At 34.7% G+C, this 13,625-nt stretch overlaps 1 protein-coding gene across 1 annotated transcript; it reads right to left on the bottom strand.

The window, feature by feature from the left end:
• Positions 1 to 8,891: 8,891 nt before the first annotated feature.
• Positions 8,892 to 9,455, bottom strand: LOC115634321. The gene is made up of 2 exons (XM_030531980.1): positions 9,313 to 9,455; positions 8,892 to 9,251 (listed from the first exon to the last, which is right to left on the bottom strand). The coding sequence occupies exons 1-2, from the start codon at positions 9,380 to 9,382 to the stop codon at positions 9,115 to 9,117; spliced, it is 207 nt and encodes a 68-aa protein (XP_030387840.1). The 5' UTR covers positions 9,383 to 9,455; the 3' UTR covers positions 8,892 to 9,114.
• Between the last annotated feature and the right edge of the window lie 4,170 nt (positions 9,456 to 13,625).

The raw sequence follows: 13,625 nt of genomic DNA, 5'->3' as shown, positions 1-13,625 counted from the left end.
ATACATACATTTACAATTACATCAGAATCGTGTCTATGCGTGTTTGTGTACTTGTACATATGTATGTATGTGTGCATTGAGCCTGGTTATATGGCTATAACTTTCCGATCATTCTATCATAATGAGACTTGGTATACGGTTATATAATTACTAACCTAATGTGACTACCAAATTTTAGTTCAAAATTCCAAGAATTACGGGAGTTATAGAAAATCGTTAATAGGGGGGGAGTGGGGGGGTGGATCAGAAAAAATGAACAAACTCGTCCTTTCTCGGTCTCAGGAGAATCTGTATACCAAGTTTGGTTATTCTAGCTCTTATACTTTCGGAGATCCTTGCGTTCATACAGACAGACAGACGGACAGACAGACGGACAGACGGACATGGCTATATCGACTCGGCTTGTCATGCTGATCAAGAATATATATACTTTGTGGGGTCTACCAAGCCTCCTTCTGTGTGTTCCATGTGCACTCGCACTAAACTAATATACCCTTGTACCCTTTGGGTACAGGGTATAAAAATTGGCCAAACTTAATTGGCTCCTAGCTGGCCAATCCAAACTGTCCCTGAAATTCAAGAGGGCCGTTTACTAGACTATTGTTGCCCCAACATGGAGCTATGTTATCAAAATTTTTGGATTGACTGCAGCAAAATTTAAAATAAAAATAAATAAATGAATTAAAATATAAAAACGAACATATGATTTTTGTGTATTTTTTCCATGGCTTGAGCTTTGTTTGAAGTAAAATTTTTTTTGTATCTTCAAGTTGCAGAAAAAACTATTTATTTGTTGTATACGAAATGTTATGGAAATACAGCTATTACTTAGTCGTAATTACTTTATATAAAAAATAGTTTTTTAAAGACAGTCAATAACAAATTGTTATTAGCGTTATGTAAACACAAATATGACTCCTTAACTGAATGCTATGTACTTGTATGCATCTTTTTAATAGATATTATTGCATTGCTGTGCAAACCAAAATTGATAAATCGGCTTTACGAAGAAATGATTGCATAATTTTAAACGTCTTTTTTGATCACTTATTTCAACGAACGAATTTACAATTGCCAAAGATTAAGTGTTACCTTCAGATATAATTTTACAATCTTACCGGCATGCAGCTAAAGAAAATGTTGATCTTTTTGATCAAATCTTATACTTGTTCTTACACTTGAACCAAAAAAATGTTTATATGCTTAGAAAGTAATCGTTAATTGTCTAAAAATTTCAAATACTCTTATCTTTTGAGAACATAAGTTTTTTTTTCAACAAAAAGCAAGAACATATTCAAAATCAAATCTTTGAAGAAATTATCTTCTTTTTTTCAACAAAATGCAAGAATATATTAATCAATTATTTCCCTTTTTTTAAAGCAACATTTTAGAATAATAATTAGGAGTGTAATTATTTTATTGCTACTTTGTCCTCAAATCAAAGCGAACTTATAGGTAAATGATTTATTTTGCATTTTTCTTTTTAAAAGCCTTAAAGCTGCCTTTGAAGTCGACATTTGACAACATTTTGGATAAAACAACAACATTTAGAATAATAATTAGGAGTGTAATTACTTTATTGCCTATTTATCCTCAAATCAATGCGAACTTATACATACATGATTTATTTTGCATCTTTGTTTTTAAAAGCCTTAAAGCTGCCTTTAAAGAAGAAATTTGGCTTAGAAATATGTATAACTGCTCTTCTGTTATATTTAGTTCCACAAGTATTTCGCTTAATGCTGTTTTGTATGCGACTTCATGATATTCTTCCCACAGTGCATCGCCACATTCATTTGTTCGCACATTCGTTTCATAACGGCGACAACTGAGGAAACATTTTGTTCACATATTTGATTTGATTTATACAAAAATGTTACGTTCTGTGCTCGTTTTCGTGTGTTTGCCTTTATTTTTGTCAACCCCTATCCCCTGTCCCCTGTTCCGTGTCCCCACTGTCCGCCAGGCTTGTGTGGTCAGTCAGCCCAGAGAGTTTCGTGTCATTGTCCATTGCTCCCTCTACCGTTGCCAGCAAGCCTCGTTTATTTTTCATTCCTGTTCAAATTATATTGTTGGCCAACAGTTCGCACCGTCGCGTCCTTCGTGCCCAGCAGCTGAGAGTTGTTTTATTTTCGTTGTTGTTGTTGTGGTTGTTGTTGTTGCTTTCGTTACTGGCATTGCCTTTTGGTGTGTTCTGCATCGTATCGTTGATTTCTGTTGAGTTTGTTTGACTGACAGCAACACCAGCTATGCCTCTGAGCCTGAGCCTGGGCCTGGGCTTGGGTTTTGGCCCTTTCGACCTTTTTGTGCCACAAATGCAAACGGATACACACATACATAGTATTTGTATGTAAGTATGTATAAATATATACTGTACATCTACATAGCCGGTGGCCGCATCAACGAAGATACTGTTTTTTCCCCTTCTACATAATCCTTTCAATTTTTAAATCATTTTTTATTTCTTGCCTTTTTTCGCTTTTAATGTTTGTACGCGTGTGCGTATAACTGAACCCTTTTAACCCTCTTGCCCCCTCACCAAATGCCTTTGCCTCTTTTTATGCGAAGCTGTGTGGTGTCCCAGCCTCGACTTGAGACTCTCGAAGCGCTGGTCGCCGCAAATATTTATAAAGGAAACGTACCTTTGATTGATGTCCGCTGTCAGGCGCCCCATTTCAGAGCCAGACAATGCCTGGGCGCCTTCCCCAAATCACTTAACTTGCTGGAATTCTAGCTATGCTCCTCATATCATTGCACTCTAATCACACTGACATGTTTATCCAAGGGAGAACGAGTTAAGCCTCAAGCAACAGGACACAGGCGGCAAAGATGAAGCGATTCCAATATATGTGGTCGATTGAATTTACACCTCGCCCCATGTGCATTTCAAACTCATTTGCGATTTCATCAATTACGAGTACATCGCATGCATTGCATTTAATCAGCCCGATAAACCCCTATAAGGCAGCACCTGAACGTATAAAACTGGCTGGGCAGACCGGACCCACTAGAGAAGCAGCCACCGCCGCAGGAGGCGACCAGGTAATTACGAAAATTAAATCAGTTTGAGGTAAGTCCGGTAATGCAGTGCAGTTGCTTGTGGGTGGACAAGCCATGAGAGTCCTGCGAGTCTGTCGCAAATTGAATGCTCAATAAGCTGTGCGATTGCCGACCTCTGCAGATGAAAGTGTAAGCTTCCGACCTGCCATTTTCTTCCGTTGTCTGTGGTTAGTTGTGTGGAAATAAGAGATGTACAGTTGCGTTTAAATGACTGAAAGATATTCGAACTAGTCTATGACAAATTGCTGCCAGCAATTGTCAATTGTGAAGGCAAAATTTCAAAAATATACGGATTACATGCTAAAACAAAAAGAGTGTTCAATTCTTTACAAAAGGGAGAAATTAGAGCTAGGAAAGTGCAGGAACTAGTCTACTTCCTGACAGTTCAGAACCTTTTGGTAACAACCACGGGCCACAAATTATGATAATTTTGTATTTAAGAAAGCGAGAAATTTACCAATTTTCTTTTTTTTTTTATAATTATCTATGAATTTTCACCATGATTTTTAAATTTTTATTTTTATTCATTCTCTCAAAATTAACTAAATTACCTAATAATCAATTTTTTGAGAAAAAAAAATAAACTAAAAATCAAAAATAAAACAAGCCGTAATTTTGCCTGAAAATATTTTTTTTGTGGACGTTGTTTTCAGCCCAAAACTGTATTATAGGAGCTCGTCTTGGAGTATGATATAATGATATAAATAAATGTTGTCCTTATTCCCTATGAAAAATTCAGGAACAATTACAATTTGAGGTTTATTTTTGTTTAAAAAAATGAAACTTAAAGAATAATCAGTATTTCATGAGTTTTTTTTTTTTTTGCTCAAAAAATAATGATTATTAATTAAGTTGAATGGTAAAACTCATAGTTAATCATTTTATTGTGAGCGAATGAATAAGATTCAAAAATAATGATTGTTTTGTAATTTTTATAATAACACTTATAATGATTTCAGTCCCGAATTAAAAGTTTGTAATAACACATCGATGCCTTCGCTGCTTCTTCTTTTCAGTATATTCTAAATGTGTTGTTCTATTTAAAATATCTATTGAATATATGTAGATTATGTAGGGTACTGCAACTTTTTTTTACAAAAATATAACAGCCAATGAGATATTTTTGTTATTGAAACAAGTACATATTTTATTATAAATGAGCTAAAAACTCATTCAATATTATCGCTTAGTAACCAATTTAAAAAATGTTGTTTAATAATTGATTAATAACAAATAAATTAAGGAAATTTTGAATGCGGAACTAGCGGTACTGATAAACATCTAAATACATACTGAAAAATAAAACTGATGGGTAGCTTTACTAAAAACTAAGGGGTAGGCCTGCTACTCAAACGAATTATTTGTAGAAAAAAAATAAGCTCCACAACAAGGATGAATTCAATTGCTACTCATATGACGCAACTTAATTTAGATTCGAATATTCTCGTTTAGGTTTAAAATTAACGTTTAAGTTTGAGTTAAGAAGAAATTTTCGACTCATTTATTTCAATAAAATGAATTATCGATCAATTCAACTATATGTAAGCCATATATATAATATTTATAATATTTAAAATTTATCTTTTATTTCATTTAAGTAAGACGGGTACATGATTGGTATAGTTTGAAATGAACCTTATTTGTCGATCAATTATATATACAAATATATGTAAAATACCCCAAAGAGTTTCATGTGAAATTCGAGCTTTATTTGAACTTAGCAACAAATGTTTGAATGGGGTAGATGGGTAAGTAAATGACATTTAGAAACGACTTAGCTAATCAGTTGACTAAGTGCGGGAATTGCATGTCTTGGTTCGATAAGTCACAGCTCTAATGCACATTTCAAGTGCCCTCGAATCTTTAATTCTCTGACCACATGCCGAGAACTACAGCCTACTCCATGGTATGGCACGTTTCGCAGTTGGGAGCATTGGAAACATTAATTAAATTGCATGACAATGACGAGGAATGTTGCTGCACAGCATTCGCAATGCACTGAAAATGTCGTCAATTATTTCATAATTAATGCTATAGGCCGGCGGTTTCGCGGCTTGGCTGGCATATCTGTAGAAAGAAAGAAAATGTTGCTCTCTTCACTGTCGCTGTTGAAAAAGTGATACAACAAGGCTTTCATCGTCGAAATGGAAATGAAAATAAAAATGAAAACGGAAACGAAATGGGCATGACCGTGAGCTGTAAGGCAATTTCATTGGCACGCAACTTAATGAGATTTAAATGAATGAAATAAAGCACGCAAGATGAGCGGAGACCAGTTAAATAAGCAGTTTGATGTGGGCGGCTGAGCGTATGCGCGATGTCCAGTGACCAAAAACAAATAATGAAATAAAAGAGCAAAAAAAGGACGGTTATTCATGACAACGTAAAAGAGGAGCTGGGAAAAGCGCAACAAATAAAATGAATGCGAACAAAATGAAATTAATTACGCGCGCGTTTCCCATAAAGTTGAGCGCTTGAGTGCACTTAAAAATTCAATAAATCATTTCTGTACTGCCTGTTGGCACTTTTCGTCCGCTCGTATCTCTCGCATTTATCTCATATTTCAAATTAATAAACTTTCAGCATCACATTCAATAACAAAAATAAAAATTTACATATACAGAGATGGCTAAGCGCATTTGTGATCAAATCTAGGCAAGCCAAGTTGTTAACAAATCGACAAAAATAGGGAAGAGAAAAAAAAAAAAAATGTCAAGCAAGGGCCCAAAATCTGAGCACAAAGCGGCACGACGATAATTTTAGCGTGCTTTCCTTTATGTCTCGCTAGCCCACTTTGTCAACTCAATTTCCGCCAGAGCAGCTCTGGTAGAAGCAAAAACAACAAAAAAGCACTCTTTGGAAATGTCTAATCCAGCGTCTCTTAAAATACAACCCACACATATACACATAGAGAGAGAGAGAGAGAGAGACAGAGAGAGAGACTCACGTAGAGTCGCCGCTGTCAGACATAAAAAGAACGCTACAACTGCCGAGGAAATAAAAATCAAATTTAAAACGCTAAGAAAGTCGTCGAAGCCGCAGCTCCGAAAAGTATGCAACAAAAGACAAACGACCGGAAGCGGGTGAGCGCATAAAAACGGCAACAACATGTCTACCCGCCAGCCCAACACCCTCACCACAAACACCATAACCACCGTCACCGTCTCCGTCTCCGTCAGCAGCCCTGACATTCGGTGGTGCGTGTAATACGGCGATCTGGTCTGGGTGGTTGGTGGTTGGCCACCCGCATCGGGCGGGGGTCGCACAACTAAATGTCGCAGTTTTACGAGTCAATATAAAGGTGCCTGGGGAGTCATTTACAGGCGCGCAGCGGTTTGGATTCGTCTTGTAATAAAAACAACAGCAAGCGCCGAAAGACGGGAAAAAGACTGTTTTTACAGGCCCGGCGAAACATAGAAAAACACACTGCCACCCGATTTTTCCTTCTATTGCAACACAATTTGGGTTTCGCTCTAATACACATGTCTATAAAAAATTTGTAGACAAGAAACACGTGTATACACACACACACCCATACATACATACACACATTCGTACCAGGCAAAAAATAAAAGCACGCATAAAACAACGACACTCGCAAGGGTTGCCCAAAGTCAAATATGATGGCAATTTTTATTTGCCTTGTGAAATATTTTACCAATGAAGCATACAAATGAGCTAACGCCAACATTTACCTTCGAACGAGGGCCATTCACAACGGGCGTAAAAAATAAAAGCGCCCGAAACGGACAGAATATGAGCTTTTGCCTGTCGATTTAGGCCAAGAAGTGAGCCAAGAAGCTCGAGTGATTTACAACACAACGTGCAGTTTATGGCAAATTTACGAGAACTCTGCGTCGAGATATTAATTTAGTGGCAAACGCTGAGTAAAATATGAAATAAAGCACAGACAGGTAAGCAGAAAGTACATAAGCCAGTCTTAGTTGTTAGTAAAGAGCGAGCTCACAAGGCTTTCAAGTTTATCACAAACTACTCAAGGATATATATGAAGAACATAACATTCCATAAATATACGCGAGCATATGTTAAGTTAAATTGTCATACCATTTATACAAGACTGCTAAGCCTTTTGGGCCAAGGAACCGAACAATATTTTGTATGGTTTATAGGACAGTACTTAATTGCTTAAAACCCTGTACCCGAAAGGTACTTTGTGTACAAATACTATGACCCAGTTGGTTGGTTAAAACTTCCAAATTCTTTTTTTATTATAAAAAAGCTATTGCTTATTTTCAATGCATATTAAAGCATTTACTACTACAGTAACATTTAACATATAATTGATATCAAACGTCTATAAAATCTATAAAAATGTATCTGAATATTTTCGGATAATTATCTTTATTTATGTTTATAAGCAGGCCGGTAATAAATATAATTTAAATATAATTTAATCTGAGCAACTTTATTTATATACTGAATTAATTTTTTACGTTTCTAAAATGTTGACATTAATCATGTGAACACATTAATGAAAGTTATTGTTATAAGAACATAAAATTAATATAGAAAATCAAATATTTTGCCTAACCCCTGAAAAAAAAAGACATTAATCTCATATCTTCAATATTTAGTCAATTTTATATATATTTTAGTACTATACAATTTTTATATGTAAGTGTACTTTCCCCCGAAACCGCCCTTTAAATCAGAACTCCCAAGGAATGAAAAGAAAATCCAGAAACGATTGCTAACCGATAGGGATGCTGATACTTATGCTACTTATTTTGTTTAATTTAATAAAACAACAAATTGTGCTGTCGACACAGATAACTATAATTTGTTTTAGGTTATATAATAAAGATATAGAATAATATTTTGTTATAATTTCAGTTTTAAAAATAAGAAAGCCTCGAAAATAACTATGCAATAATGTCTATTAATGCCTTCGACACGTTGGCCAGCTATGCCCCGATTCACAGCCATATGTGGGCTGCGACATTATACAAGTAAACCTAACCAATTAAAAAATAATAATTTGTAGAGAAGAGCCTAAGAGCTATCTAGATGAAGTAAGAAGCAGAAAGAGGAAAATCTCCAATCCGGTGGGGAAGTATTTGATTGCCAAGCCGGCAAGCTATGTCCGATTTCCTTGGAGATAAGTATGAAGAACAGCTTTTATAGAATAGAGAGAAAGTTCTGTCGAAACTAAATGTGAAAGATCATTTTAATTAGAACAAATAACCCGAAAAATTAAAAATAAAGAAATAACAAAGATTACTGTCGGTGAACAATTTTGCAGCACGTCTCTAATTTTAGCAAATAGCAGAAAAACTCGAGCGTAGTCAATAGTAGTGTTCTGTATAATTCAGATTTTAATTATGAGTATTATCAGTAGCTTGACGTCTCTGGCATTTCCCCAGATAACGACTATAAGAGGTGGAAAGAAACAAAAAAAAATGACTACTTGTAAACAAAGAGAATGATTGCAGAAGCATCAAAATGTAATTTAATTATTTATTATATAGTACAGATTTTCAATTTATGCTGAACAATAGATAATAATTGGAAATACGTTCGAGCGCATTGTGTATTATTAGTGAAGATATTAGATACTTTTATACATTTTAGTTCAAATCAGACTGATTTAGGTGGTTAATATTATCAAAATAGATTGTTCATTCTTCATAAACGTAAACAGTTGGTAAGTTTATTATATTTTGCTGAAGTTTTAAAGTAGCTTTAAAGTAGTGTATTGAAGATGTAATATATATTTATTTATAGAAATCCATCTTTATTATTATTATTTAATATCGACTTAAGCGCTCTCTTCTGTTCAAACAATAATGAATTTGTATAGTAATGACGTTTATTTTTAAACAAAATTCTACCTATTCTAAAATGTTAAAAGTACATGATTATAGTATGTGACAAATTATTTCATTTAATGCACGATATGAACGTAACTTAATAGCAGCGCTGTGATTTTTAGAGACACTTTCGGGATTCAATAAATACGTACATAAACTTATTAGCTATATTGGCACCATTTGTTTTAAACAAAAACTAAAGTAAACGCCCAGAGAGACTAACTCAAGGCCACTTCATCGTTAAATGAGCTGAATTGTGAGTTGTACGCACATTGCATTTATTGCAATTACCATGGACGATAATGTTATCCCTTTTGATGGTAATTTTGGGAAAGCGAACAGTGCCCTGGCGAATTAAGCCTGAAAGGTGGTGGAAATTAGAAAAAGCGCAACACAATAGTTTTGAAAGCTCTCCACTTACGTTGTACGGGGTTTGCTCTGGAAACGGCGCATAGTGCCAGCATTAAGATGAACAGCGAGAACCACTTCATTGTTATTGCCGCTTTAACTTGTACTATAAATGTCTGTACCACTTGAACTTTGTAAGCAACTGTGTGGTGCTGCGCGCATTAACCGCACTTTTATACTTGTTCCCCAGCACAGCAGCTGAGCGTTATCAGAGAAGCAGAAAAAATCACCGCTCAGTGGAATATACTTTTATATATGTACTATATATACTCGTAGTATAAATTGATGATGAGCGGTAAATGCCCAGAGCTAGATATTCACAAAGCAATGCTTTAAAGCTTATTATAACTGGTTGATTACGTTTTCCCAAGTCATTAATGCTGTTTAGCTTTATTTAATTAATTAACTAACCACACGACTAATTTGTGGTTACTTCTAAAATGTAACTGGAGTATTTTAAAAACCCTCATAGACAAGACATTCTTAAAATTTCAGCTTTTTTCTCTATGTCTTAATTTATAACATCATTTGTTTTCATGATATTGCTTCTTCTTCTCAACATATACTTTTAAGAATTATTTATGCATATACTTTACAAATTATATATCTCCTAAAAAATTACTGTAGCCCAATCGATCTTTTACCAAGCGGTGACCGGCGATTCGAAACAGGTGTTGAAAGCCGCAGATATCGGCAGACAATCTGCCCGCCGTCAGTGATGCGAATATTGCTATTTCCCCGGCATATCTGGCTGTTTTTTAAATCCAATTAAGCAAAGAATTCGAAATTTTGGGATCGGGAATTTTGGCTTTTTTTTTTTAAATATTGCCAACATTAATGTTAAAATTATTTAGAAGTGACAGCTTTATCATTTCTTTTGATCGATATTTGCTAACGCCTTTATTATTTTAAACAAACCTGCTCTGTTTATCTCAAAAGTGCGCGTAAGTTGTAAAGCGAAAAGGCTGGAATGCTTGGCTAAGACGGGAAGAGTTTAAGGCCTGGATGCGCTGAGATGCACTATTAGAGCAAAACTCAGCGCTCCCAAAAAAAAGTACAAAAAATTACAATAGCTTTAGGCGAATTTCAGCAAAAAAAAAAAAAAAAAAAAAAAAAGTTCGTTCTGCTTGTAACGCCGAAGGAAAAGTAAACAAGGATATAAGATATTGTCTACAAAAACTCAGTCTATATTTAAATATATAAATGCTGCTGTTACAGTCAATGAGGTTCTGCAATATTTATAAGCTTTTTTTTCAATCTCCTTCCCCATAAAAAAAATTTGTTTGCCTTCTGCCCCGCGGACGCGCTCGTGGCGTGCTCGGGGCCTACTTCGAAAGACTGTTGAAAAGCAGCGTTAAAAATAATTTCCCCGTTTAACTAAACTTTATTTCTATGCACTTTATTAGTTTTCAATGGCCCAAAAATTCAACGATTAAATCATACACAAAATTTTGCATAGACTCGTGCTTAAATAGATCAGCATCAGCAAAGAAAGCTCTAAGAACAGAACGACTTTCTTAGATATTGCTAGAACAGCTGTTTCCTTTGGAGCTAGTGGGCTTATCGATAAGTGGTAATCGATTCGTTTTTGGCGCCACTAACCATATAACCAGCATATGGTTGGTGGTGGCACCAATCTCGTGATTTGAGCTATACAGTACAAAGTTTTTAAAGTCTGAATGGTTTACCGGTGCGCAGTTAAAATTAAAACATTTTGTATAAATCTCAGCTGCTATTGAGTAGAATATTATGTATTCAGCGCCTTTTATTACAAATAATTTAATAATAATAAAAATATCAAAGTTTGATTGTTACAACAAATATTATTTATTTTAGTTTTGTCAGCTCTTATTTCAATCAACTTTTATATATTTGTCTCACATGGAAATTTGAAAACTATGTTTTCCCCCATAATTATGTGTTTAATTGAAAATTTAACTAATAAATTAAACTCCAATATGGGCGTGTCCTCAGTTTTTATCGTCCTATGGTCAACGCTGTCGCATCCTTAGATGTCCGTATATCACAGGAAGTGCAATCGCCATTAATTGTAACATCACCATCGTCAACTATTATCTCCGGGCCGTTTGTGTAGATTGTATAGCGGCCTGAAATGCAAAGCGTTTTTTGTGAAATTTGAACCATTTCTCTCTATTCTTTATTCTCACACTTTACAATTAACGGCGTTTAGAAGCGCCAGCATCAAAACGAGTAAGAAGAACCACCGCGTTTGGCAATACATATTTGAATTTTAAGACAAATAAATGCTGAAAGCTGTGCAAGTTTTTCTTACTTTTATACGCTTTCTAGAATTCATGAGCTCAAGGTTATCAGCACGGAGAGAGATTGAATATATGGAATATATGGAAGTCTACCAAATGTTAGACTCTCTGCAGCCTGAAACACACCAGATGTATGTGTGGTATGTAAGATGTATTTATACATTTCATTTAAACAATAATTTTCTTTAAGCATTTAACTTAACCAAACCCATAATGCTTATAAGGTGGTAAACGCAAATTATACATACGAACATACGAAGAAATTAAAGCGAAATTGGATGCTCTTTATATGGACAACCTGAAATATGGGCTTAGCGATCTTAAGCGTGTCGTACAACTGTTTTTTTGATAAAGAAAGGCCAAGACACACATCGATCGCGATTACCAACAAAATCATCAAAAAGGTCCATGGCATGATTATCACTAATAGCCGAATGAAAGTCTGTGAAGTAATAACAATTTTAAATGATAAGTTAGGTGTACAAAAAATTGGTAGCCTGATGGATCACTTTAGCGAATGCGGCAGGACTTTTTACGTCGAGATATATACAATTATTACAAATTATTATACGCCAGAGACTAAGAGACTTTCAAAAGAATGCATTTTTCGGGAGAAACTGCAATCGAATAATGATAGAACCGAATTTTTTTTATTTATTTATTTATTAATTTTTTATAAGCCTTATTCTAGCGTTCAGGGGCGCATATTCCCATATAAAGTCGATAAGACGTTCATTATTATGACGCACTCTTTCGCCTTAAAATGGATCTGAGTTGGATTTGTTGAAGTTTTTTCATTGATCATATGCATAAGTTATTTTTTAAATGCATCGTGCATTATTTAATCAAAAGCTGCCTACGGCCTTGGTAGCGTTACAAGTGTTGGATTACTTTTAAATTACAATTTTAATTATATTGAGCTTATTATTAGGTTATTTTCTTATTATTAATTTTATTTTTAACATTATTATTAATCTTTATAATTAGGTCTGTTTTATCAGTTTTTTACTTAATCTATTTTGCCTACTAAAGTAAGTGTGTGATTAATTTCGTTTCGTCATTTTGGAGAGTTTAAAAAAACATATTATATCAAGCGATTAAATAAATGGCATTAACGTTGGGAAAAGCGTAAAAAGGCGGTAAAAAACAGATTAATTTTAAGAATGGAATAAAAAATGATTAAAAAAATGTATCTTCCTTTTTCAAACACGGGTACTTGTTGATCACGCCTCGTTGTTACTTTTTATCGTTACTTAAACTTAAACTTATTTGATTTGAATGAATTTCAAGGAGCATGATCACAAATAGAGATCAAATAAAACAGCCCATATCCATAATATTTTAATAACAATCCATCACTACGCGAACAAATATTTTTATTTTTCAACAAATACTCAACCTATACTAATTGGAAATTGAAAAGTATTCAAGAGTAGTGGAGTTTTGTTTTCCTCAGCAGCCTCTTAGCCCCTAATAATTAGCTGTGCCGAGTTGTCAGAGGTGCGTATATCGCAGTAGGGACAATCCCCATTAACTATAATGTCGCCGCCACTAATTATTATCTCTGGACCACCGGTGTAGATGCGAAAACGGCCTGCAATTCAATACGTTAAATTAATTAACATACTTTAATCATTGTTGGTTCATTGTACTCACGTTTTCGACAACCACACCGGCAGCAACCTCCATTGACAGCGGCGAGCAGGGCCAGCATCAAGACAACAAGTGAGAACCACTTCATTGTTAGATATGAGAATTTTTACTTGTACCCAGCGTAGATGCTTCTGAGACAGCGACGATATTTGGAGCTTCTTTTATATGCTTTTTTATTCAAAATTGTCGCATGAACGAGCAGCTTCATGAATACGGCTGTCAAACATATAAATTTATAATTGTCGTGTGGCAATTCCCAATTATGAAGCTTAAGCAGATTGGCTTCATTCTAGAGTGCTATCGAGCCAAAAACAATCCATTAATACATTGAAAATCCGGTCCAGTATGTCCTTCTATGGGTAAGCTAGCTTCAGATTCTTCTTGCTGGACG

Source organism: Scaptodrosophila lebanonensis, unplaced genomic scaffold (genome assembly GCF_003285725.1).
Source record: "Scaptodrosophila lebanonensis strain 11010-0011.00,11010-0021.00 unplaced genomic scaffold, SlebRS2 tig00000001-arrow-pilon, whole genome shotgun sequence".
Lineage (NCBI taxonomy): Eukaryota > Metazoa > Arthropoda > Insecta > Diptera > Drosophilidae > Scaptodrosophila > Scaptodrosophila lebanonensis.
The sequence above is the reverse complement of the archived record's forward strand: the minus strand, read 5'-3'. Positions and strand labels throughout refer to the sequence as shown.

What these genes read in the sequence shown, in the direction of transcription:
- LOC115634321 (XM_030531980.1), bottom strand. Translation starts at nt 9,382, where the DNA reads ATGAAGTGGTTCTCGCTGTTCATCTTAATGCTGGCACTATGCGCCGTT. An exon ending in CAGAGCAAACCCCGTACAAC is followed by an intron (nt 9,252 to 9,312) that starts GTAAGTGGAGAG and finishes ACCACCTTTCAG; the next exon opens with GCTTAATTCGCCAGGGCACT.